Consider the following 27,734-nt stretch of genomic DNA (forward strand, 5'->3'; position numbering starts at 1 on the left):
TTTCATTTTAATGCTTCATCGTGTAATAATTTGCTACGAGCCAACAGCATACAGACAGTGAGAGCGCACACAAAGTACAAAGCAAACCCGCGTGGGTAGTGCTGCAAGGATCAGGCCCCATTCCCTTCCTGTCCTTCACCCAGCTCGCAGTTTGGCCACTATTACCTCTTCTTGCCACGTATAACTTGCGAGGTGGGGCTGTAAACACCGTGGGATTCCGAGGGAGGGGGACCGCGGAACAGTGAAATAAATAAAACCACTCTTCTGACCTTCAGTTTGGGAAGAAAGACCTCTTAGCCTGTCCTGTCCATGGTCATCAAGGGTCAATCTGTCAAGTGACCTCCATTCTGACTTCCCAGAGATCGGTTGTAATCGGACATCGTGTCCTCTCCCAACTCAAGGAATCACCCTGCAGATTTTTTTTTTTAAAAACTGCTAAACCTGCACAGCTCACATACTTTTAATATAAAATAGTGGGCACATTTGAAAGCTATTGTAGAAGTTAATGCAGATATAAATACACACACATACACACAGACACCTGTAGTGCATTCTTGTACACAGATTAAGCAACAAGTGTCGAGTGGGAGTCTTTTGCAATTGCACTTGCATGAACTGTAAACACAGTTACGTACACAGTAATGTGCAACAAAGCTTAGATATCACTGCTCCCCACCTCTGCGCCAACTCTCTGCTGCTGGATACAACCGACCCCAGCTCAGTAAAGCGCTGTGAGAAGCAGAGGGAGAGAAAATAAATCTTGTGCCCCCCCCCGGTGACCCTGGATCCACCTAGCAGCAATCGGATTAATTTAGTCAGTTCCCCCGAGGGTACCAATGCACACCCAGTGGTGATGTGCCAGCTCGCTCATGGGACTCTACAACCTCCCGGACCCTCACACTTCCCGCCGAGATTACACAAGCTCCCGTTCTCAGGAAGCAGCAAGAGAGGGTGCAAAAAAAAAAAAAATCAGAGGGCGAGGCTCCTTTCCCTCATTTCAGCGTAGCAGCATGGTCACAGACACTGTTGCAGAGGCTTTGCCAGGGAGCGACGCTATTACACAGAAGAGGCTGGAGAGCGACATTTTAAAACAAGGCAGTCTTTAAAAAACAAAGTACACATTGTCCTTCTGGTTGTTGGGAGTTGAATTGGCATTTCAATCAGGGATCTCACGATTTTGATTTCTTTCCCTCTTCCCCCCGCCCCCCCTCCCCACCCTCTCCAGAATCTTTACACTAAAGACAGCAGTCATCTACAGAAATTACAGTCAGTCAACCCCATAATCAATATTTGGTTAATTATCTGACAAAGGACAAGGATCTGTTGATTTTGATGGTGTTGGGAGAACTGGTCTGCTTTCAGACGGCGGGATTTGGAGGTTTCTTCCTCCGTCTTCCCTCTCTCTCCCAGTCTCTGCACAGGGACCCTTCACTGTGCTGGATCAGACCACTGCGTTCCCCAGTTCAACTGGGGCAAGATCTCCAGTGGGGCATCGGGACAAGCTAAGAAAGCCAGCGTTGGCCCTGACCAGCTTCCTAGTCCTGCACCACCCTACTTAGGCAGGAGCAAAGCAGCGATACTGGAGGCAGAGGCCGAGACCCTTGGCTTGACACCGCCTGATTTGGGTTGGGTCACGGCTTGACAGAGCCAAACTTTAAAAGTGGCAGTTCATTCCAGCCGGTTCTCCAACTGGCTCACACCCTGGGATCAATGGACGGACAGTTATGTGGAATGGTTTTGAGCATGGCGATGGAAGGAAGTCAGTCTGACAGCATCCTGCCGAAATGGGGGCTTTCAAAGTTGGAACATCAACCCAAACGAAAATCAAATCTCCACGAATGGCAATTATAAAATATTCAAATCATCCTGTACTTCATTTTTCTTTCAGAAATGTGTCTCTTGACTTTTCCCCTAGAAGCACACTGGCAACACACTGCCATTACCTCCCCCACCTTCCCTATATGGAACATGTCCTGGCACAGCAGCAGACTTCATTTAGCAACCTCTCCAAAAACCAAGAAGGAACATTCCCAAGTACACCAGACAGTTAAACACAACCATCGACTGATTATACAACTGATTCATCCCATTCATTCAAAATACACAAGTCGGAGAACAGTTGCTCTTCTGGGTGTTGACTGGAGCCGTGAAGAGCAGCACAGCGACGGCAGTAGTTATCGGTGGTAACTGCTCTGATCTTCACGGGAGCCCCTTCCAGAACCTCCAGCGGGAACAAGTGCAAGTGCGAGAGAGCAAGTCCAGAGAACAATTTCTGTAATAAGGACACACCAGGCTACAATCTTTTCATCAACTGCAATTGTTAATCGGTATTTGCGTGGTGCTGATTACATAGACTTCCCTCCCATTCCTCAGGAGGTGGATGCTCTTGGGACATCTTGATTATCCGCCAAGTTCAGTTTTTGACTTAAATAAATGGTGAGTTAAGGGGAAATAACAAATAGTTCAATAGTTTCTCACTTCCCCATCTTGATAATAAAAAGTTTGATGTCTATGTATGAATGTAGGGTTCCTCCGGGCTTTCTTATTGGTTTGTGCTAACCATGTGGTGTCATTTGTCACATGCTTAACAGGAACCATTCATAGGAACACAGGAACAGGAGGAGGCTATTCAGCCCCTCGAGCCTGTTCCACCATTCAATTAGATCATGACTGATCTGTATCTTAACTCTAATCAGGTTCCAGAACCATAAGAATGGAAGCAGCATTCAGCTCTGATCCCCGGACTTGCTTTCTCGGTCAATATTGTTTTCCCGCTGGCAAGTGAACTGATGGTCAGGCCCCAAGTGTATGACTCAACTATGTCCCGTTCTCCCTCTCCCGACTTGACTTGACTTGACTTGACTTGACTCTTCAGTCCAAGCCTATTCTGCAGTCTCCCCTCTTCTGACTTGATCAAATTCCAATTCGCTCCTGACTCGACTTCACAGTCTTGGTTCTCACACTCTGATTCAACTCTGCAGCTGGGATCTGTGAGCTATGGGAAACCAACTAACTGATTACAAAGTTTTCTTCCGCCTCGGCCAGTCTAACAGCAGTGCGGACAAAGGTTGGGGAAAGAGACTGCCCGCTCTCTGTTGACCTGGGATAGCGTGTGAATATCATAGAGCAGAGAGGAAAGAGAAAATAAAAACAAATGCTGCTAAGAGCAAAAAAATTGATATCAGGAGAAATAACTTTTTTTTTGGGGAGAGAAGCACTTGGAGTACAGTGTCCTGGGCCAATATTTATCCCTCAACCAACACCTAAAAACAGATTATCTGGTCATTATCACATTGCTGTTTGTGGGATCTCGCTGTGCGCAAATTGGCTGCCACGTTTCCTACTTTACAACAGCGGCTACACTTCAAAAAGTACTTCATTGGCTGTAAAGCACTTTGGGATGTCCTGAGGACGTGAAAGGCGCTATATAAATGCAAGTCCTTTCTTTCTTTCGCCTTGGGCACCAATTTGTTTATTTCTGTTGCAAAATAACTCGAGGCCGCTCAAGACGCCAGATAAAGGATACATCGAAGAGCTCAGCTCCTCCAACTGCAAGAGAGAAGAGCAAATGTCTGATCACAGGAATTGGAACTATAGCATCCTGACTGGCTAAACGCTGCAAAAGTATCCAACGAGAGCAGAAATGTGACTCCTTTTGGTGCGGGAGAGGGACTGGGGTATTTCCCAGTGCTGTCGGAGCACAGGCGGGAATTTCTGAAAGCATAGTTGTGGTTGAGACAGCGGCTGAAATTATGACCGAAGAGCAACGGAGGTTTCTCTTTTTTTTAAAAAAAGAAATGTCATTCTCGGAACGTGGAACTGGCAAGGCCGACGTTTATTGCCCGTTATTCAGGCCGTTCCACTGCAGGGGGAAAATCACAGCCAAGACAGGTCCCAACCTCACCCAAAGTCCAGAAACATATTTCCGGCAGCGGTCACTGGACGGTGTACAGGGAAAGCAACCCTGCGTGATATTTTTTCCTCAACTCCTTCCCTAACCCAGGACCACTGAGGTCAATTGTAGCATTGGTGTCGGTGCAGTTCAGATACTCCCAGGGCTAATCAGCTGAGCCACCAAGAGACTGTTGCAGCAGGGTGGCGGGGAGGGGGGGGTGCAGTTTCCTTTCTAAAATTCTTCTCATCTCTCTCCTCCCTACTGCTTGACCCAAACCCTTTTTAAACCCGGCAGAGTCGGCCTCTTTGAACGGGACTTACGTTTGTTAGCAATTTGTCCAGGTTCGTCTCCCCAGCCGTATTTCTCTGCTCCTCCGCTGGCTCTTCGAGGTCACTGTAAAGGTCAAAGTGCAGGCGAGCTAGCTTCTCCTGCATCTCGCGCACGTGCTCCATCTGCTCGATGGAGCACTCGTTGCCTGTGGCGAGAGAGAAAACGAATAAGCCCCCCAAAAAGGAGAGACGGAGAGCACAGATTAGAAAAAACAGAGACGTTGGAAGTTGGGGAGGGGGTGTGTGGGGCCAAATCATTTCTGTAAAGGGTGAACAACAGTGGTCCCAGCACTGATCCTTGTGGAACACCACTTTTGAACTTCTGCTAGTCTGAGTAACTACCCTCAACCCCTACTCTCTGTTTTCTGTTTTCTAGCGAGTTTGCTATCCATTCTGCTACTTGTCCCCTGACTCCACATGCTCCGACCTTAGTCATGAGTCCACTCTGCAGTACCTTATCGAAGGCCTTTTGAAAATCCAAGTATATGATATCTGCTGATTGTGCTGAATTAGCTGATCTCAGCCACGGTGTAGCAGAGGTGGCCACAGCATCAGTTCTTTCAGGATTCATCCAGTGACCTAGCTGCAAAATCAGTGTGTGGATGCTGGAGAACAGGACTGGTCTTGACTGTGAGGGTTCACTCTCTGGCAAATAGACAACTGGTATTTACCATCAAGACTCACACGGGAAGAATGGACTCGAGTGGTACTAGATGCCAATGAATCACATCCTGATACAAGCCAACACCAGCAGGAGAGGAGGGGGAAATCTCCACAAAGGTGGGGTGGGTTACGTGGGGCACACCATTGCATATACATGCGATCTTATGACCAGGTTTAGGTAGTTTCCAGCTGGGGTCTTGTTGAACAGAGCTCCGCTCCACTTGGAGGCAATTAGCTTTGAGAGAGGGGAGGGAACAGTGAAGTAAAATCAACCACTCCAGCCTGCCTTGCTTGTACGATCAACCTCTGAGGGCTGATGTAGTGAAACCCACAGCCCAGATTATGCTTCGAAGAAGAATCTTATAAGCACACAAAGACCCTTTACCAAATGCTTGAAGCTTTCCAGAGTGGAAGTCGGTTAGAAGGCTGAGCAGTCCTCTCTCCATCTCTTTCACATCGGACACATCGGTGAGGAAGGAATGCTGAATAGGATCCGACTGTGCGCTCTTCCCAGCCAAACCCTGCGGCTTGGGCTTCTCTTTACCTGTCCTAAGGACAAAGGAGGGAAAGAAAGCGTGAGTGGACGTGGATTAAAATGTGCATTCCTTCATAGTGGAAAACTACGGCTGCACGGTCCAGAGCACCAACTTGTGCCGTCAGATTGGTGGGATGCCAGGCTCGATTCCTCCACTCTGCTGAGGTCCCAGTTTAGAGTCATAGAGTTATACAGCACGGATAGAGGCCCTTCAGCCCATCATGTCCGCGCCTGCTGCTAGGGGGAATTGTGGACGTACGCACAATACGAGAAATGACGGACAGGAAAAGACCCACTGGTCCATCCAGCCTGTCCCATGTAATTGTGATGCCTTGTGCGTCAGGGTACATCCACACCCCACTCAACCTCCGGAAGCCATGTAATCTCCTGAGAGAGGTGAAAAAATAGCTTAAAAATCCCAGGTCAATTTGGGGAAAAAATCTGGAGGGCAGGCCAAGCAGCTTGCGATAGGAATGAGAGGAAAAATAATTGGAAAATAGTGACCAGGCTAGAGTGGCACTGACTAGCAGAAGAGTGGGAGCACATGACCTCGCCTACCCTCTCAACTCCAAGAAACGGAATTACTTTCCCTGAAAATACACCAGTAAACTGGGGAAAAGGCTTGCATTTATACAGTGCTTTTCGCGACCTCAGGACGTCCCAAAGCACTTTAAAACCAATGAAGTACTTTTGAAGTGTAGTCACTGTTTTAATGTGGGGAACATCCCCCAGTCATACAGTGTGTTAAAGCTCCACCACAGAGTGCCATGACATGGATTCCCCACACACAGAGCCCGTTGCAAGTCTCAGCCTTGCCAGTATAGGGCCAGGCTACAGGTCCGGTGGGAGGGGAGGGAAAGGAAAAGATTTTAAGGTGATTGGCAACAGAACCAAAGGAGACATGAGGAAAACTTTTTTACGCAGCGAGTAGTTATGATCTGGAACGCGCTGCCTTAAAGGGTTTCAATCGTGGCCTTCAAAAAGGAATTGGATAAATACTTGAAGGGAAAAAATATGCACGGCTGCGGGGGAATGGGACTAACTGGATTGCTCTTACAAAGAGCCGGCACGGGCTCGACGGGCCAAATGGCCTCCTTCTGTGCTGTAACCATTCTATGATTTTATGATTATTTTGCATTGGTTTAGCACTCCACTCGGTGGCTAATTAAAGTGCTGCAGGGGCTTGGGAGGTCACTTGCTTCACTCAGTCAGGGGCTGTGTTTGGCATCGAGAAACACAAGGGGAGGAGAGTGAAAAAATACCTCTTACTGTAACATAAGTGCTGTTGGGCATAAATTTTGGAACCTCGTCCACTTTCAGCATTGTCGGCCCCTGGACACTGGGAAAGTTGCAAATACTTATACTAACTGCACCCGACAGTTGTCAAACCCACCCCGCAATTTAAACAGAGCAGATTCAGTGCAATGGATTATAATGGGAGCAGAGCAGTTCAGTCATATAGAATGAGGATGAGAGCCACTGTTAGCACCACCCAGCATCATAGCAAACCCGGAATCAGCTGTCCACTTTAAGGATGTAACATCATGATAATAATAACACTGATCAGAAATAACTTATTTCCCCCGTAGTATGCAAGGAAATAAAACTCAGTATCGCAGCAATTCAAATGACCTGATTTAATCATTGATCAAAGTAAATCTAATCTAAACGACACCCAACAGCAGAGAAAAAAATGTATCTCACCAAAAACCAAACAAAACTGTCCCGGGAAGTCACCTCCAGACATCACTAGGGATAAAGGCCTGATTGTGCGAGAGCAGCAATATCGGGGCTGTGCTTGCCCTTTGATGTGGGTATGTCTGTTGGATAGCGAGGAGGCCATTGTCCCAATTTCTCCAAGGCTAGCCTCTCCCCTTCATTGTAATAGGCTCAGGATAAACAGGTGCAGGGAGCCTGGCCAATGGCAGCACTGACTGGGGAGGGGGGGGAAAGAGGGAGGGGGTTCAGCAGCAGCTCTTAAATAGCTGCTGCTTGCCATTAAAGAGGAAGGGTATTATTGCTGTACTGAAATGGAAGTTTGTTCACAGAATTGTACGACATAAAAGGAAGCCATTTGGCCCATTGCGTTTATGCCGGCTCTCTGCAAGAGCTATCCACTTAAATCCCACTCCTTAGCGATTGTGCAGTCAAAAGTTTATGCACCAACTGTCTGGAAGGAGAATGTGGGGCAATGTGGGGCGGGGTGGGGCAATGTGGGGCCCCCCATTTATTGAGCATGTCTTGTAGTCACTGCGACAGAAGGTGCAGCAAAGGAAAGTGGCCCTCTCTGGGGCAGAAGCCACCCTCCTGTGAAAGCTAAGGTGCAAGCTGCACGGGTGCAGATAGCCCACTGAGTAAACACAGTCACCCACTGGCAGTCTGTAGCACCTGGATGCAGGTGAGGAAGCAGTTGGCAGGAGGAGTGTCAAAATTAATGTCCCCATTTTTGCATACATTATTATTGTTATTATTGAGGCAAAGAAGGCATGGCACAAATATATACAGTGAGCCGCTGCACCCTCAGGGACACAGCATAGGTGTCAGCCATGCCTCAATTGGTAGCACTCTGGCCACTGAGTCAGAAGGCTCCACATTCTCCTTCCAGACAGTGGTGGTGCTGTCTTTCGAATGAGACGTTAAACTGAGGTCCAGTTTGCTCACTCAGGTGGACCTAAAAGATCCCACGGCACCATTTCAAAGAAGAGAGGTGGAGTTCCCCCGGTGCCCTGGCCAACATTTATCCCTCAAACAACATCACTATAAACAGATTAACTGATCATTTACCTCATTTCTGTTTGTGGGACCCTGCTGTGCGCAAATTGGATGCCTCGTTTTTCTACATTACAACAGTGGCTACACTTCAGAAGTGAACAATTGGCGGTAAAGCGCTTTGGGACGTCCTGAGGTTGTGAAAGGAGCTATATAAATGCAGGTTCTTAATTTATTTTTCACACAATGCATAGTAGCAACCTCCCCGCTTTTCTCAACACCTTTTTTAAAATTACATGAAAAATGTAGGGCGCACCTCAAGGGGGCACACTAATAGCTCAAAGTTGTGCTCGGAGCAAAAACTACCACCAGAAACAGCAAGTGTGCCTCATCATAATGACCTCGGACAAGAAGGGATGTGGACTGGCCAGACCCATGCCATCTAGGACACCCTGGATTCTGGGAAGCCTATCACATGGAATGATATCCGACCCATAACCTGCCTAGTTTTTCCCTGAAACTCATTAAGGTTTCTTGTTGCCCCACCTGTGCTGGCAATCTCGTCCTCATACTTACCACCCTTTTGTGTGACAGACACATTTCCAAAGTTATATACAAAATATACAGATGAATGTACAATTGTTATAAGCTAAAGTAAGATTCATAGTTTTTTTTCACCCATTCACTATCAAAAACCATAAGTGCTTCCTCACTCGAACTTGATTTCTGTCCTATTTGCTTAAGTATAGTGGCATCTCCTGAACATATAACAAAGGCAGACACATGAGTAACTCTACAGCAACCCACAGTGGTCAAAAGGATTTTTTGACCACTGTGGTTCGGGTACAGTCTAGGCACACTCCCACGAGGCAGAAAGGTAGGGCAACTAAAGCCAGAGCTCCCTGGATGACAAAAGAGGTAGTAAGATGAAATGGAAAAAAGGGGCATATGACAGGTGTCAGGTTGATAACACAAGTGAGAACCAGGCAGAATATAGAAAGTTCAGAGGGGAAGTGAAAAAGGAAATAAGAGGGGCAAAGAGAGAGTATGAGAATAGACTGGCAACCAACATAAAAGGGAATCCAATAGTCGTCTACAGACATGTAAACAGTAACCAGGTAGTAAGAAGAGGGGTGGGGCTGATTAGGGACCATAAAGGAGATCTACTCATGGAGGCAGAGGGCAAGACTATGGTACCAAATGAGTACTTTGCATCTGTCTTTACCAAGGAAGAAGATGCTGCCAGTTTCAGTAAAGGAAGATATAGTTGAGATACTAGGTGGGCTAAAAATTGATAAAGAAGAGGTATTAGAAAGGCTAGCTGTACTTAAAGTGGATATGATGTGGAGATGCCGGTGATGGACTGGGGTTGACAATTGTAAACAATTTTACAACACCAAGTTATAGTCCAGCAATTTTATTTTAAATTCACAAGCTTTCGGAGGCTTCCCCCTTCGTCAGGTGAACGATGTGAAATGAAATCCTCGAAATGAAATCGCATTTATAATTCACAGAACAATGCTTGGTGAGTACAGACAGTTTTTTCAACTGCCCGTTGCCAAGGCAATCAGTGTGCAGACAGACAGGTGTTACCTGCCAGGTCTCACAGAATATACAAATCACCAAAAAAAAAACAACAAACAAAAAAAAAACAGAGATAGAGAGGTAGAAACATAGAAAAGACAGCAACTGACCCGTTATATTAAAAACAGATAACATTTGTTCGCTGGTGGGGTAACGTGTAGCGTGACATGAACCCAAGATCCCGGTTGAGGCCGTCCTCATGGGTGCGGAACTTGGCTATCAATTTCTGCTCGACGATTTTGCGTTGTCGTGTGTCTCGAAGGCCGCCTTGGAGAACGCTTACCCGAAGGTCGGTGGATGAATGTCCATGACTGCTGAAGTGTTCCCCGACTGGGAGGGAACCCTCCTGTTTGGATGAACAGACAACGGATGAACGGACACCGCGCAACAATCGCCAAACAGGAGGGTTCCCTCCCAGTCGGGGAACACTTCAGCAGTCATGGACATTCATCCACCGACCTTCGGGTAAGCGTTCTCCAAGGCGGCCTTCGAGACACACGACAACGCAAAATCGTCGAGCAGAAATTGATAGCCAAGTTCCGCACCCATGAGGACGGCCTCAACCGGGATCTTGGGTTCATGTCACGCTACACGTTACCCCACCAGCGAACAAATGTTATCTGTTTTTAATATAACGGGTCAGTTGCTGTCTTTTCTATGTTTCTACCTCTCTATCTCTGTTGTTTTTTTTTTGTTTGTTGTTTTTTTTTTGGTGATTTGTATATTCTGAGACCTGGCAGGTAACACCTGTCTGTCTGCACACTGATTGCCTTGGCAACGGGCAGTTGAAAAAACTGTCTGTACTCACCAAGCATTGTTCTGTGAATTATAAATGCGATTTCATTTCGAGGATTTCATTTCACATTGTTCACCTGACGAAGGGGGAAGCCTCCGAAAGCTTGTGAATTTAAAATAAAATTGCTGGACTATAACTTGGTGTTGTAAAATTGTTTACAATTAAAGTGGATAAATCACCTGGTCCAGATGGGCTGCATCCTAGGGTGCTGAGGGAAGTAAGGGTGGAAGTTGCGGAGGTACTGGCCATAATCTTCTAAACATCCGTAGATACGGAGGTGGTGCCAGAGGACTGGAGAATTGCAAATGTTACACCCTTGTTCAAAAAAGGGTGCAAAGATATACCCAGCAACTACAGGCCAGTCAGCTTAACCTCAGTTGTGGGGAAACTTTTAGAAACGATAATCCGGGACAGAATTAACAGTCACTTGGACGATGGTGGATTGAATAGGGAAAGCCAGCACTGATTTGTTAAAGGCAAATCGTGTTTAACTAACCTGATAAAGTTTTTTGATCAGCTAACAGAGAGGGTAGATGAGAACAATGCAGTTGATGTGGTGTATATGGACTTTCAAAAGGCATCTGATAAAGTCCCGCACGCCAGGCTTATCGTCAAGATTGAAGCCCATGGAATAAAGGGAGCAATAGCAACATGGATACAGAATTGGCTAAGGGACAGGAAACAGAGAGTAGTGGTGAACGGTTGTTTTTTGGACTGGAGGGGTATACAGTGGTGTTCGCCAGGGGTCAGTGCTGGGACCACTGCTTTTCTTGATATATATTAATGACTTGGACTTGGGTGTACAGGGCACAATTTCAAAATTTGCAGACAACACAAACTTGGAAGGGTAATAAACAGTGAGGAGGATAGTAGACAGGCTGGTGGCATGGGCGGACACGTGGCAGATGAAACTTAACTGGACCAGCCATATAAATACAGTGGCTACAAGAGCAGGTCAGAGGCTGGGTATTCTGCGGCGAATGACTCACCTCCTGACTCCCCAAAGCCTTTCCACCATCTACAAGGCACAAGTCAGGAGTGTGATGGAATACTCTCCACTTGCTTGGATGAGTGCAGCTCCAACAACACTCAAGAAGCTCGACACCATCCAGGACAAAGCAGCCCACTTGATTGGCACCCCATCCACCACCCTGAACATTCACTCCCTTCACCACCTTCACTGTGGCTGCAGTGTGTACCATCCACAGGATGCACTGCAGCAACTCGCCAAGGCTTCTTCGACAGCACCTCCCAAACCCGCAACCTCTACCACCTAGAAGGACGAGAGCAGCAGGCACATGGGAACAACACCACCTGCACGTTCCCCTCCAAGTCACACACCATCCCGACTTGAAAATATATCGCCGTTCCTTCATCGTCGCTGGGTCAAAATCCTGGAACTCCCTTCCTAACAGCACTGTGGGAGAACCTTCACCACACGGACTGCAGCGGTTCAAGGCGGCGGCTCACCACCACCTTCTCAAGGGCAATTAGGGATGGGCAATAAAAGCTGGCCTCGCCAGCGACGCCCACATCCCATGAACGAATAATAAAAAAAAATTTTAACGCAGAAAAATGCGAAGTGATACATTTCGGTAGGAAGAACTAGCAGAGGCAATATAAACTAGAGATCACAACTCTAAAACGGGTACAGGAACAGAAAGATCTGGGGGTATATGTCCACAAATCGTTGAAGGTGGCAGGGCAGGTTGAGAAAGTGGTTAAAAAAGCATACGGGATCCTGGGCTTTATAAATAGAGGCAGAGTACAAAAGTATGGAAGTCATGATGAACCTTTATAAAACACTGGTTCGGCCACAACTGGAGTATTGTGTCCAGTTCTGGGCACCGCACTTCAGGAAAGATGTAAAGGCCTTAGAGAGGGTGCAGAAGAGATTTACTAGAATGGTTCCAGGGATGAGGGACTTCAGTTACGTGGATAGACTGGAGAAGCTGGGGTTGTTCTCCTTGGAGCAGAGACGGTTGTGAGGAGATTTGATAGAGGTATTCTAAATCATGAAAGGTCTAGACAGAGTAGATAGAGAGAAACTGTTCCCATTGGCGGAAGGGTCAAGGACCAGAGGACATAGATTTAAGGTGATTGACAAAAGAACCAAAGGTGACGTGAGGAAAAACTTTTTTTTTTAAACACAGCGAGTGGTTAGGATCTGGAATGCACTGCCTGAGGGGGTGGTGGAGGCAGATTCAATCATGGCTTTCAAAAAGGAATTGGATAAGTACTTGAAAGGAAAAAATTTGCAGGGCTACGGGGAAAGGGCGGGGGAGTGGGACTAGCTGGATTGCTCTTGCATAGAGCTGGCGCAGACTTGAAGGGCCGAATAGCCTCCTTCCGTGCTGTAACCTTTCTATGATTTAATACAAGATTCCAATTTTGTATCAAATATACAAACTTTTTAAGAGAACACATCCTCTCCCCTCTTTTGAAGGGGTGACTCGTGAGTAGCAGCAACTCGCCAAGGCTTCTTCGACAGCACCTCCCAAACCCGCGACCTCTACCACCTAGAAGGACAAGAGCAGCAGGCACATGGGAACAACACCACCTGCACGTTCCCCTCCAAGTCACACACCATCCCGGACTTGGAAATATATCGCCGTTCCTTCATCGTCACTGGGTCAAAATCCTGGAACTCCCTTCCTAACAGCACTGTGGGAGAACCGTCACCACACGGACTGCAGAAGTTCAAGAAGGCAGCTCACCACCACCGTCTCAAGGGCAATTAGGGATGGGCAATAAATGCCGGCCTCGCCAGCGACGTCCACATCCCATGGACGAATAAACAAAACAAAAGCCCACTGGTACCTCGGCCCAACAGACCATTATTCACGGGCGAGCACTGGAGGTATTCACAGCAGAGCCTGACCCCAACCCCATCCTCAGCCCACGTTCAGCTGGAGTCACTGAACAGTGAATGAAGGACCCTGCCTGATTTCTCCCCCTCACCTAGCCAGTAAGGTAATGCCGATCGTTGCGCCTTCGCTCAGCTGAGGTCAGCTCATTTAAAGATGGATCAAGGATTGAACATGGGACTTTCGTGGTCTGCATATCTCAGTGTCACACCACAGGTATAATTACCCAGTGAACTGCTGTGGGCTGGAGCACAGTAGTTCTTTGTTTTAATACAATCAAAAACTCTTTAAAATTTGGCCAAACATTAATGAATCCTGCAGCAATGTAAACACCTGCAACCTTCCTTGCTTTGACTTCAGAGGAAGCGGTAATGATTAATTTATCCCACACTTACATGGAGACCCAATGCACAATACAAGCTTACGGTCGCACACTCCACGACTTACATCACCTACTCCCGCTGACTTGTGAAAACAAACAATTGAGAAATTGTGTGATAAAAGCGATCTCTGGATTAGCAGATTAAACCACAACCTGATACAGGATGGGGGGGCGGCTGTTAGTGAGACAAGGATGAACAAAATAGGAGGCAATAGCTGAGAAGGGAGAGGCAGGGATTCAGGCAACAGCCAAATAGGAGTGGTGGAGATTCAGGTAGGTAGAACTGGCCCTCGCAGACCCCAACACTGATTCAGAAATGGGAAGAGATTTTGGATGTGGGAGGAGAGCACTGTACAAGTGAGCTGGGCACTCATTCCTTAACGGACAGCAATGAAGAAATACTCTGGCAGGTAGTACCAGACTGCTTATGACAGTTCAAAGCCAGTGCAAGATGTGGCTCTTGGCAAACACATAACTTCAAGATAAAGCATCACTGTTTTCCTCATATGTGCGCTGTGAATAACAAAATAGGTCAGGATTGTGCAATGGAACCTAACCTCCTGCACAGTATAGTCACTCCCTGTGTAAAGCAATATTAAAACGTTCAGTCTGAGGTTGAACTCATGGTATTGACAATCAAACAAACTCTGGGCACAGCTTTACATATCAGTCTCTGGCCAGTTTTAGGATTACCTTGAACATAGCCCTGAAATTTTTTCCTTTTTAAGTATTTTTCCAATTCCTTTCAGGCAGTGCATTCCAGATCATAACAACTCGTTGCGTTAAAAAAAAATTCTCCTCATCTCCCCCTCTGGTTCTTTTCCCAATTACCTTAAATCTGTGCCCTCCGATTACCGACCCTCCTGCCAGTGGAAACAGTTTCTACCTATTTACTCTATCAAAGCCCCTCATAATTTTGAGCACATCTATTAAATCTCCCCTTAACCTTCTCTGCTCTAAGGAGAACAACCCCAGTTTCTCCAGTCTCTCCACGTAACTGAAGTCCCTCATCCCTGGTATCATTCTAGTAACTCTCCTCTGCACCATGTCTAAGGCCTTGACATCCAGACAATCTCCCTCAGTCTCACATGTGCAGGGTTTCACCATCTCAGATATACTACAGAGTAAGTAGCAGCCAGCACTGCAACTAGAAGTTAGCCCAGTGAGGTGGAACTACTAAACTTTAGAAGTCAAAGTAATCGTGACCAAATCGGGCCACCACTTCCCCAGCAAGCACACAGAGAAGTGTCACGGATGAGTGCTTTCAACCTCCACTGTCCCCCTTTTTTTCAGGCATGCTCCTTAAACTCTGAGGTCATTCCACCCCCCCCCCCCCCCAACTCCAATTCTCCCCCCTGTTTTCCTGCAGATGCTGACTCATGGTTGTGTATAGTTCCACAACTACCAGCTGACCCGACACCCAGCCCAGCTGCCCATCCTTCACGTGTGATCTTGGACAATGCGTGTCAATCCAGCTATCGCAGCTAAGCCCAATCTACTCCACTCAAGCGTACTTCCAGAAGAGGTTACCGCATTATAGTCAAGAGCAGAAGACATGGTGGATTCCCTCTCCCACCCCTTTTCCTAGCCGAGCAAGAGTAGATTAAACCACAACCGGATGCAAAAGAGTGGCTTGTAGTGAGACAAGGATGGACAATTAGAGGGAGCAGCCGAGTAAGAATGGTGGGGATTCAGACAAGTACTAGTGGCACTCACAGACCCCAACATCAATTCAGAAGTAGAAAGAGATTTTTGATTTGGGAGGAGGGCACTGTACAAGTGACTGGGGGCTCCTTTTCTGCCAGATACTCAATGGAGAAGAAGGGACACTCTTGCAGGTAGTACCAAACTGCTTGTGACAATTCAAAGCCAGCACAGGACGCTGTTCTGTGCTCAATCGCAGGGCTATCACCACGAACCTGCCAACGATCAGTGAATTCAGCACAGGTCACGGTGTAAATGTGGAACCTTCTGTATGGCAGTTACCACACAGGGCAGTGCCGAGCCATTCACTCAGCGATTTCCATCTCTTGACTTCCTTCCACATATCAGAAATGCTCAGGTAACACCCTGCAGTCCCAGAGAGTGTGGTATCTCAGTGACGGGGCGACTATTGACACTGCTGTCACCCTATATCATGCGCCCGGCTTGGGTTGGGGTTTCGGAGATAGGGGGATTGTTAGCACTGGGCGCTGTGCAAGATCTGTGCTGACATCTGCCCAGTTAAACTCTGCGTTGCCAGCAGAAACCACTATTGTCAACTCCCATCGTCACTAAACGCGTCCTTTGCTAAGACGCTCTCAACAGAGCCAAGTCCTCAAAATGACGGATTGAAATGGACCCGACTATTTAACGCACATTACAGGTAAACTGTAACCCTTCGCCATCACAAATTCATAGTCCAGTAGACTCTATCTACCCAGGGGCTGTGTCGTTTCCACAATCTTTAAAAACACAAAAAACATTTTGTTTTCTACATCACTTTGTGTTGTATTACAGCAGACTTCTACTTTACCTTTTTAAATCCTTCAGTTTCCTCTTCTCCTAGTCTCCAGCAGCACCAAGCCAGGGCCGACAGTTGAGAATCTCTGATGCAGTTCATAAATAATCACCAATTTCGTTAAACTATCGGCTCTTGTGATGTCACTCACCGGCATCTTGACCTTTTCGTGACCTCTGACCTCACAATTGTAAGCAAGGAACAAGCCAGGAGCTTCCTCCTCTATTTAAAGTTACTCCCCCTCCCTATTCCAGCAGTTTTATTATCCCGGTAATAAATGCGCCATCTTTTACACCGAAGGACATGATAGGACAGAAAGTCTCCTCTCCCCTGTTAACGGTGACGAGGCCAAGTGATTTGCTATCGCAAATACTGGCATTTTCACTGCCTCCTGAACATTTTATATAGAATGCGACACACAGGCAGCTCTCAATAAACGCTTTAAATGTAGTCTTTTACAGCCAGTTACAATGCCCTAACTCAGTTACCCAGCTGATGTTGTACAGTTACACAACCTCAGCTGCCATTTGCCCAGACGGCCAATTTTCACAGATTTTCCAACAGGTGGGGGGTGGGAATAGAAAGGGGGCGGGAATAGAAAGGGGGCAGCAGGAAGAAATCACAGCTGAGTCTGATCCTCTCTTCGCTCGATGCCCACTGACGTGCACCTTCCAGTAGATATCGATCAAGAGCAGGAACATTCCTCCCTTGTGTGCTTGGGGAAGCTGAGGCCAATTGTGCAGCCCCTACCATCAAGCTGGGTGAGGCTTGTTAACTCAGATCAGGAACAGCGACTGCCAAGACAGCTAACAGCATAAGGCGGGAGGTGGGGGAGGGGGGGTTTGGGAGGGCACACTGATTCCCAGTTGGTCACTGAGGCAAGTTGTCCTCAACGGGGGAACAGCATTTAATAGAGACACATTTATGAAGGGAGATGTGTGAAGGTTGAGTGAAGACAGGACTAGGCCCAGCTGTGAACCAACATGGTCAAATAGCTGACTGACAATCACAATCCAGGCTTGCTTGTGAAGAATGGTCACTCGGTCGAGGTACCAGAAGGTTGCTGGCGGGCAGGGAACTGTATCCCAGTAAGAATCAGAAGAAGTAAAAAGTTTGTAGAAGTACAATGCAACACCTCACTTTTTAACTGATGCTTGACCTGCCCGTCTGTAGTAATAAACCACAACGCAAATAGACGGTTTTCTTTTTAAAAGGGACAATTACAAGATTGACATATGTAAACAATTTTACAACACCAAGTTATAGTCCAACAAATTTATTTTAAATTCCACAAGCTTTCGGAGGCTTCCTCCTTCCTCAGGTGAACGGTATGGAAATGAGGAAGGAGGAAGCCTCCGAAAGCTTGTGGAATTTAAAATAAATTTGTTGGACTATAACTTGGTGTTGTAAAATTGTTTACAATTGTCAACCCCAGTCCATCACCGGCATCTCCACATCAAGATTGACATACACCTTTTAGGCTCGTCCAAAGCAAAAGGATTAAACATTCCAAAAAGATCTAAAACTACCCTTAGTCACAATGAACCTGAACCTTTAAGTAAACAGGCTAAAAGGTATCAGCCATGGGAAAAGAAGAGTAAACTGCAGCACGGATATCCTGCCACTGGAGGGAGATTGAATACTTGGAGCCTCCTGGCTGCTTCTGGCAGCTGAAGGCCCGCCTTTCTAAATTCAAACGATCCAATCAGTAGACTGAATTGTTGATTCTAGCATTTTGATTGCACTATATAGGATGCACATCTCTAATTGGACAGTTCCTCCCCCCCCCCCCACAACAAGCAAATCCTCAACCCAATTACTAACAGCGTTTTTATCTTAAAAACTTTAAAGTTAAGAATATTCAAAAGATTTGAAATGCAGCATTTGCACTTTTACTGCTGAATATATGACACAGTCCCTGTGCTCAGTGGGAGTCATGGATTGAATCTCACTCCTCCATAATCAGTTCCACCCAAATAAGCATCCAGTGAAACAGTTCATTTATTTAAAAGAAAACATAATTTGTGATCACAGGTTGCAAATGTGGATTCAGTATTTTTACAGAATCATACAGCACAGAAGGAGGCCATTTGGCCCACTGTGCCTGTGCCAGCTCTTTGAAAGAGCTATCAAATTAGGCCCACTCCCCCCTGCTCTTTCCCCATAGCCCTGCAAATTTTCCCCCTTTAACTATTTATCCAATTCCCTTTTGAAAGTTACTATTGAATCTGCTTCCACTGCCCTTTCAGGCAGTGCATTCCAGATTATAACAACTTGCTGTATAAAACACATGAACAGCATCAACTTGCATTTTTTTTATTTGTTCATGGGATGTGGGCATCGCTGGCAAGGCCATCCCTATTTGCCCTTGAGAAGGTGGTGGTGAGCCGCCTTCTTGAACCGCTGCAGTCTGTGTGGTGAAGGTTCTCCCACAGTACTATAGTTCCTTTAACGGAGAAAAACGTCTCAAGGCACTTCACAGATGCGTAATCAGACAAGAAAAGGACGCCAAGTCAAAGAAGGAGAGGTTACCAAAATTTTGGTCAAAGAGATGGGTTTTAAGGAAGGTCTTACAGGAAGCTAGGGAGACGGAGACACAGAAGGGTTTAAGGAGGAAATTACAGAGCGTGAGGCCTGGACAGCTGATGGCACGGCCGCCAATGGTGAGGGGGGGAGGCGGGGGGGGGGGGAAGAACGGGAGGGATGCACAAGAAGCCAGAGGAAGAGAGAGTTCTGGGAGAGCTGTAGGCCTAGAGGAGGATAGAGAGGTAGGGTGGGGCGAGGCCATGAAGGGATTTAAATACGAGGAGGATCAGGCTCAACTTGTGATGCCCTCCATGTTCAAATAGCCTACTAATATCCACTATCTTGGTTCATCTGACCAAGGGGTGCAGGTGAAATGCGCTCAAGCCTATTAATGTCATTCTGTAACAGGTCATTGGAACACATGCTCAAAAACCAGAATTGCCTATGGAAAAACGCAGGTAAATGGGGTTCAGTTACAGAAGAACCATGATCTAATTGAATGGCGGAACAGGCTCCAGGGGCTGAATGGCTTACTCCTGTACCTATGTTCCTCTCACTTCTTCCACACTCCTTCCTTCCCTCTCTTCACCACCCCTCCCCCCCCCCCCCCCACCTCCTCACCCCCAAACAAAATCAGGAGCTCTATGCATAGGAAATTACAGAACAAATCAATGCCCTAACACTGTTCCATGCCATTAGGAAACCTATAAATGGTGCATTTCTCAATACAAAGTGCATAGGTGCTATATGGAACAGAGATCAGCCATCATAACAACTACAGTGCCGTCACTGGGCTCAATGTATTGATACCAATGTTATAAAAAAAATTTTAAAAATCCATCTGATACAATTAGTTAATTACCTGAAACTTCTCCACCACTCATGACTGATCAGTAGCTACGACAACAACAACTTGCATTTATGTAGTGCCTTTAACGTAGTAAAACATTCCAAAGTACTAGCACTTCATATCAATGTCATAAAGCTCAAAACACTGTGTCCAGACGCAACACAGTTCAGACGGACAAAGTCTATTAACTGTATTGCCATGGTACAGTTCAAGTGGAGATAGCACAAAAACTCCACACACCCACAATTAGGCTTTATTAAAATCCCGATGACAGCCCTAAACTGCCACTGATATCATTGAGATACCATTCTTCATTAAAAGAAAAAATGAGCCCAGCCTGCATTCCTCCAGCTTTACATTGGAACACCTCCAAACTAGGATACATTTTTGGTCACAAGCTCAATGTGTGCAATTTGGTCGGGTCCACCAGCTCCTGGAGCTATTGCACATGCTATACAGGCAATGAGTATTTATAAAGTACATTAAAATGGAACAACAGCGATAGGTTTTTCCAATGCTGTACACTGAACAGTTTCCGTTACTAAAATCTTGTTGAGACAAGCCTAGAAGATCAGGTGGCATAATGAGTTAGAAAATTGCATTTTTAACTCTGGGATTTGGGCTTAAATTCAGGCCAGACTGATACCATGCAAGTCTTTCCTCTCCCTTGGTCAGCTTATGTGTCTTAAAATTAGTTTGGGCTTCCTCAATCCAATTCCTACTGTGCACAAAATTGCCTGTGATTGAACACAAGTGAGCAATCTCACTCATTCCATATTCCCTTTCCACTTTCTTTCTCTTCTATGCACCTTCTCCAATGTTTGCATGTCCCTTGTGTAGGGAGCTGACCAGGCTGTTTGCAGTGCTCAAGTATGGCCAGACCAGAGCATTGTATAGCTTCAGCAAAACCTGTACTGCATGGTTGTGGTTACATATCCCAGCAACAGTGCTCAGAATGAATGGCGTAGGCTTTCATAGACTGCTTCCAACACTGGTGCAGTAAGGGGAGCTCTTCTGAAATGACGGTAGAGTAAAGGGCACTTTAACCAGATTTGACTGTGTTATACCTTATCTGGGAGTTCTTGATGTTTAAAAGTGGGAAAGACAGATCAAAATATTATTTTTTGACAGCATATTCTTCAACTACTGCTAGAAAGCCTTACAATGTATAAATGAATGTATAAATATTGTGAATGTATAGGATAAAAGCCCAACTGATTCACCAATGTCCTTTAGGGAAGGAAACCTGCCGTCCTCACCCGGAATGGCCTGTATGTGATTCTGGTCCCACACCAACATGGTTGACTTTAAGCTGCCTTCTGAAGCAGTCTAGAAAGCCATTCAGTTGTTAAAGAAGGCGGCCCACCACCACCATCTCAAGGGCGACAAGGGACGGGCAATAAATGCCTGCCTTGCCAGCGATGCCCAAATCCCGAGAATGAATAACAAAAAAGTATTATACCTTTTCAGCTTTTGTTTTGGAACAGCTGTCTGTGTGCCACTGTTCATACCCGCACTCTTACTGGGTACCGTGTTTTTCTTGTTGCTTACTGGAGGAGCATGCTGCTTTGTAGAGGTCTTGGGGCTCCTGCGCTTCAGTTTCTTTTCCTCCATCCTGTCTGTTAGTCAGAGTGCAAAGTCTGCCTGCAGGAAGACAATTTTTTTTTTAAATGTTAAACGGCCTAAAAATATCTAGGTACCAGCTGCTACCCAGGCTGCATTTTCCACTAATGGGTGGTTCAAATTAAAGCTGGAGAGAACGTGTAGCTTACATAAGTCATTGATCCACAGGGGGAAGAATAAAAATAAATAGGAACAAAAGTGTTGTTCTTGTAATTGTCAGTGGCAAGGTGCGAGTATATTGGCACTTTTAACATCCGGAGCAAAGCAAGGTTTAAAATAATCACTGGCTCTGCACAAATTGGCTGCCGCGTTTGCCTGCATTACATCAGTGATTACAATTCAAAATTGGATCTCAAGCATTTTGGGACATCCCAAGGTTATGAAAAATGTAAGTTCTTTCTTTCTTTAAAACCCCCCCAATATACACACAGCTTGGAGTTCATTAGTTCCACTAAGATTAATGAGATTATATGACTTCTTTGTGATATTCTACTCTTTTTGTTAACCAAAGGTATTCAGGGATATGGGGCTACAGCAGGTATATGGAGTTAGGTTACAGTTCAGCCATGATCTCATTGAATGGCGAAACAGGCTCGAAGGGCTAAATGGCCTACTCCTGTTCCTAGCTTCTTTTTATAAAGCAAACAAATGTATACAATCTGTGTTCCTGATCTGGCAGGCTTTCCTTATTAACGTGAATGGCATGACTTTATTTGAAATGCAGAATTCCCCCACTGGAATCAATAAAGTTGGGGACCATGAATAAAATTCAGTCTGCGGATAGCTCGGGATCATCATGTGGGTTCCTGTGCTGGCCTACAACTCAGCCACAAGTACAAGGATACACTTGCTTTTAGTTCTCCATTGAAAAGTACCAGCAACAGAAACAAGGACCGAAATGCAAATGAACGTAGAAGGTAATAATGTACACTGACGGTTTGAGAAAACCAACCACAGCACTGTTACTCTTTCATTACTGACTTAATATACCACACATATATAACATATGCACACAACAATTGGAAACAGTCTCTTAAAATGTGGAATGTGCTACCACATGGGAGTAGTTGAAGCGAATAGCATAGCTGCAATTAAGGGGAAGTTAGATAAGTACATGAGGGAGAAAGGAATAGAAGGATATGCTGATAGGGTTAGTTTAAGTAGAGTGGGAGGCAGCTTGTGTAGAACATAAACACCGGCATAGACCAGTTGGGCTGAATGGCGTGTTTCTGTGCTGTAAATTCTATGTAAAAAGCCCATACCATTAATTTCCTGTTTTTGAAGGAAGTGAGCACATTGTTGGTGTTGGCGTTGGCATGCATTTCAAGACCAATTGGATCAAACACACTGCCATTGGTCTGTTGCTACATACCAGGCCAGTGTAAAATTGGATGGTCACTATTTTTAGCCCCATTTTCCTGACTTGCTGCCTTCTCACACCCACCTACAGATGTTTCCTTGATCTTGTCGCAATGTTGCTCTGTGACCAGTCACCTGTAATAGTTTAACCTGGCACACACTTCTAACCCTGTAGTCACTGTATTTGATGAGCTCCTGGACAGGCTGGAAAGCAATAAAAAGGCATCAATGCTTGTGAAGCAAATGATAACTCCCAAGACAGACATCACCAAAGTACATCCTCTCCACTTTTTCAAGGATTTACACACTGTGGTACAATGGGTTATGATGTGTAGTCACTATTATTGTGTAGGTAAATGCACCAGCCAATTTGCATATAGCAAGTAAGAGGAACTGCAAGTTAACTTATTTCTGGTGGCGTTGGTTGAGGGAGGAGATTTTGTTCTGGACACCAGAAAAACTTCTTGCTCTTCAAAGAAGATTTAAGGGGAAGCTAGACAAGTACATTAGGGAGAAGGGAATAGTAGGGTAGGCTGATGGGGTTAGATGAAATAGAGTGGTAGAAGGCTCGTGTGGAGCGTAAACACACGAGCCTCCACACATAGACCAGCTGGGCCGAATGACCTGTTTCCCCAAAGAAATAATGCCATGGGATCTTTAATATCTACCTTAACCACTGGGACAGGAAAAGTGGAGCCTTGGTTTAACATCCCATTCAAAAGACAGCACCTCTGTCAATGCAGCACTCCCTCAATACTGCACTGTACTGTTAACACAGATTAAGTGTTCAAGTTCTGGAGTGGATTGAACCCATGACCTCAGAGGAGCCCTTTAAATGATTTCTAAGCCACGAGACTGCTTGGGAAAAAAACATTTATTCCTCTAAAATGTTCTTTTTCTTCCCCCTCTCCTGAATCATGCTGGGGCCCTTTTCTAGGGCACCAGCAGCCACTCAGTACATCAGCCAAGAGGCCATTGTTCATGTGTGAATCCTAACCAGCAAGTCGATTAATCCTGTCCTCACCCAACACCTACACCTACACACACATTCCAGCAGGAGTCACTGGAGAGCAATCAAAAGTTGAGCTGACTTTTGACCTCCAGCCCACTCAGGGACACAGGGGCTAAATATGTCATGTCCACTGCCAGCCAAGCTGAGGTCTGATAACTCAGCACAGACTATAATCAAACCTGGCACCTTCCTGCTATGTGGAAGTCAGCACCACACTAGAAGGGAGGGCGATGAGAAACAAGTGGATCAGCTAGGGCTCTTCAGCCTTGAACAGTGATGTCTCACAGCAGTTCTTTTAGAGCTATATGATAACAGGATAGAGAAAGCAAACCCAAAATAATACTTTTAGATAGGGCAGTGCAGCAGGACAAGAGGGCACACGTTCAAGGTGGTGATGGTCAAATTTAAAACATATGTCAGGTAATTCTTTACAAAGAGGGTGATCAACAACTGGAAAGAGGCTTTCCAAGAAAGATAGTTGAGGCCAAGATATTGCCTTCATTTAAGAAGCAGCTAATTACAGTTCAAGAGGTCATTTGTACACCAGTTGACTGAAAATAAATAAAAGTAGGAAGAAATTCTAACCTAAACTTTAAAAGCAATGGGAAAAGTTTATAGTCTCTAGCACTGCAATTATATATATAAAACACAGACTCTTTCGCATCTGAAAATGGGCAATTGGGGGATTAATCTATGCAATAGCAATTATTCAAATCCAGTATACCACATAAAGCACTTGACCTGAGAAAACCAGCTTGAATATGGGACCTTCCACAGAGAACACTAATCCACCTGGGAGTTATCCTGGTGGGAGATAAAGCTGAGCAAGTAGACATACGAACATACGAATTAAGAGCAGGAGTAGGCCATTCGGCCCCTTGAGTCTGCTCTGCCATTTGATAAGATCAAGGCTGATCTGATTGCGACCTCAACCCTACTTTCCCGTCTACCAACTATAACCTTTGACTCCCTTGTTAATCAGGAATCTATCTAACTCAGCCTTAAAAATATTCAATGATCCTGCCTTCACCGCTCTCTGGGGAAGGGAGTTCCACAAACTCACGACCTTCAGAGAAAAAAATTCTCCTCATCTCCAGCTTAAATGGGAGACCCCTTATTTTTAATCTGTGACCCCTAGTTCTAGTCTCTCCCACAAGGGGAAACATCCTCTCAGCATCTACCCCAGCTAATCCCCTCAGGATCTTATATGTTTCAATAAGATCACCTCTCATTCTTCTAAACTCCAGTGTATACAGGCCCAACTTGTCCAACCTTTCCTCTTAAGATAACCCCCTCATCCCAGGAATCAGTCGAGTGAACTTTCTCTGAACCGCCTCCAAAGCAATTATGGCCTTTCTTAAATAAGGAGACCAAAACTGCACACAGTATTCTAGATGTGGTCTCACCAATGCCCTGTACAACTGTAGCAAAACATCTCTACTTTTATATTCCATTCCCCTTGCAATAAATGACAACATTCCATTTGCCTTCCTAATCACTTGTTGTACCTGCATACTAACTTTTTGTGATTCATGTACAAGGACACCCAGATCCCTCTGTACCTCAGAGTTCCGCAATCTCTCTCCATTTAAATAATATACTGCTTTTCCGTTCCTCCTGCCAAAGTGGACAAGTTCACATTTTCCCACATACTCCATCTGCCAAATTTTTGCTCACTCACTTAACCTATCTATACTTTCCTACCTACCTTTGTGTCATAAGCAAATTTAAAATTTAGCAACCATACATTTGGTCCCTTCATCCAAGTCAGAGAACATGCAGTGCCAACCTAGCTCAGTTGGTAGCACTCTCAACAACTCTTAAGGTAGTTGGTTGAAGCACAGAAGCTAGGCTGACACTTCAATGCAGTATGGAGGGAGTGCAACATTGTCAGAGGTGCCGTCTTTCACAAGAGACCTCACATTGAAGCCCTATCCATCTGCACTACATTTCATTGGCTGTAAAGCGCTATATAAATCCAAGTTCTTTCTTTTCTTTTGCTCAGGAAGGACATTGAAGAGGGCATGGCACTATATGAAAAAGGGCAGGGTGTGCCAGCCAACATTCTCCCTCCATTCAAACATGATGTGGAGATGCCGGTGATGGACTGGGGTTGACAATTGTAAACAATTTTACAACACCAAGTTATAGTCCAACAAATTTATTTTAAATTCCACAAGCTTTCGGAGGCTTCCTCCTTCCTCAGGTGAACGGTGTGGAAACGGTTCCATTCAAACAGATTAACTGGTCTGGCCATTCATTCACTGCTTATGGGACTTTGCTGCATTGACCCCCACACCACCACCACCACCAAAAAAACCAGTTTCAAAATATGAATCCATTGTAAAGCGATGTGGGATGTGCTGAGGACGTGACAAAAGTGCAATATGAATGCAAACTCTTTTCTTACCAGGGTTCCCACTTCTGGGCGCTAGGCTGCAAAATGTGGAGATGGGGGTGAGAACATGATGGGTCTGCGTTGACAACTGGTCCAATAACCTGCCGAGTCAGTGTCTAGGCGGACACAGGAGGAACGTCCATTGGGACCGAAGGCACCAGAGGGCCATCCGGAGAAGAAGCGGCAGCTTCGGGAGAGGAGAGAAATTGAGGGCGGGGACTAACCGATTCGGGCCTGGTCCAAGTAGCTCCTGGCGCGACCACAGCAACAATAATGCGATTAATTCAGCCTGCAAGAGGCCACTTGTTCCCGGGCCCCAGGCTCACTGACCCCCGAGGCCCTTAGTTACCCGATCAGGGTCCTAGTTGCCATGGCGCCGCCTGGCTCGCAGACCACCCCCCCCTTCCGCTGGTAGTTTGTACCGGAAGATGTGGACGTCGCGCACGCGTGCATGCTGGGAGTTGTAGTTCCCGTCGGCGCAGGGCTGCGCTAGAGCGGTAAGGAGAAGAACTACATCCCCCAGAGAGACCCGCGGCGGCGGGTGGGTACAGCACAGCACAGTACAGTGATGGGTCCCATCAGGGGCAGGTACAAGGTACAGGTGAGAAAGCCGCAGTTTGTTTAAACAGGGACTGCTTGTAGAGCCTTGAACGTGGAAAACATGCTAGGGCTTTCACATTCTTCAAAGCAAATATAAGGTAATTTACTACAGCAACTAAAGTAGCGTAACGCACTGCATCAACTAAATATAGGGTAATTCACGACAGCAACTAAATGTAGGGTAACTCACTACAGTAACTAAATATAGGGTAACTCATTACAATAACTAAATATAGGGTAACTCACTACAGTAACTAAATATAGGGTAACTCATTACAGTAACTAAATATAGGGTAATTCATGACAGTAAATAAATATAGGGTAACTCATTACAATAACTAAATATAGGGTAACTCCTTACAATAACTGAATATAGGGTAACTCATTACAATAACTAAATATAGGGTAATTCATGACAATAACTAAACATAGGGTAATTCATGACAATAACTAAATATAGGGTAACTCACTACAGCAACTAAGTATAGGGTAACTCATTACAATGACTAAAAACACGGTAAAAGTGATCCACCCGTGGCTAACTAAAGATGTTAAGGAGGGTATTAGATTGATGTTGCTAAGAAGAGTAATAAGCCTGGGGATTGGGAGAGTTAGAAACCAACAAAGAACGACCAAAAAATTGATAAAAAGGGAGAAAATAGAATATGAAAGTAAACTAGCAAGAAATATAGAAATGGATTGAAAGAGCTTCTACAAGTATGTAAAAAAGAAGAGAGTAGGAAAAGTAAACATTGGTCACAGTAAACGGAGGCTGAGACATGAGAAATTATAATGGGCAATCAGGAAATGGCAGATGTGTTAAACACATATTTTGTATCTGTCTTCACAGTAGAAGACAGAAAAAGCATACCAAAAATAATGGGGAACTAAGGGGTAAGTGAGATTGAGGGACTTAAAACAATTAATAGCACTAGAGAAAAAGTACTGGACAAACTAATGGGACTAAAAACCGACAAATCCCCTGGATCTGATGGCCTACATCCTAGGGATCTAAAAGAGGTGGCTGCAGAGATAGCAGATGCATTGGTTATGATCTTCCAAAATTCTCTAGATTCTGGAATGGTCCCAGTGGACTAGAAGGTAGC

The 27,734-nt window shown here is 45.6% G+C and overlaps 1 protein-coding gene across 2 annotated transcripts; it reads right to left on the minus strand.

The window, feature by feature from the left end:
• ccdc28a (coiled-coil domain containing 28A) lies at positions 1 to 26,442 on the minus strand. Of its 2 annotated transcripts, XM_067988573.1 has the most exons (7): positions 26,041 to 26,442; positions 22,704 to 22,822; positions 21,099 to 21,280; positions 5,273 to 5,436; positions 4,216 to 4,370; positions 3,527 to 3,549; positions 1 to 2,424 (listed from the first exon to the last, which is right to left on the minus strand). In XM_067988573.1, exons 3-7 carry the CDS (start codon positions 21,248 to 21,250, stop codon positions 2,370 to 2,372), a joined length of 549 nt encoding a protein of 182 aa, XP_067844674.1. In that variant the 5' UTR covers positions 21,251 to 21,280; positions 22,704 to 22,822; positions 26,041 to 26,442; the 3' UTR covers positions 1 to 2,369. The 2 variants fall into 2 exon arrangements, with proteins under 2 accessions (XP_067844674.1, XP_067844673.1); XM_067988572.1 differs by lacking the exon at positions 22,704 to 22,822.
• Between the last annotated feature and the right edge of the window lie 1,292 nt (positions 26,443 to 27,734).

The sequence above is a fragment of the Heptranchias perlo genome, chromosome 8, assembly GCF_035084215.1.
Source record: "Heptranchias perlo isolate sHepPer1 chromosome 8, sHepPer1.hap1, whole genome shotgun sequence".
NCBI lineage: Eukaryota > Metazoa > Chordata > Chondrichthyes > Hexanchiformes > Hexanchidae > Heptranchias > Heptranchias perlo.

Excerpts from the sequence above, each read along its gene's own strand:
- ccdc28a (XM_067988572.1), bottom strand. The coding sequence starts at position 21,250 with ATGGAGGAAAAGAAACTGAAGCGCAGGAGCCCCAAGACCTCTACAAAG. Across the intron at positions 4,371-5,272 it reads TGGAAAGCTTCAAGCATTTG|GCAACGAGTGCTCCATCGAG; the intron begins GTAAAGGGTCTT and ends CTCTCGCCACAG. Across the intron at positions 2,425-3,526 it reads GAGGAGCTGAGCTCTTCGAT|TCAAAAACTGAACTTGGCGG; the intron begins GTATCCTTTATC and ends CATTTATTTAAG.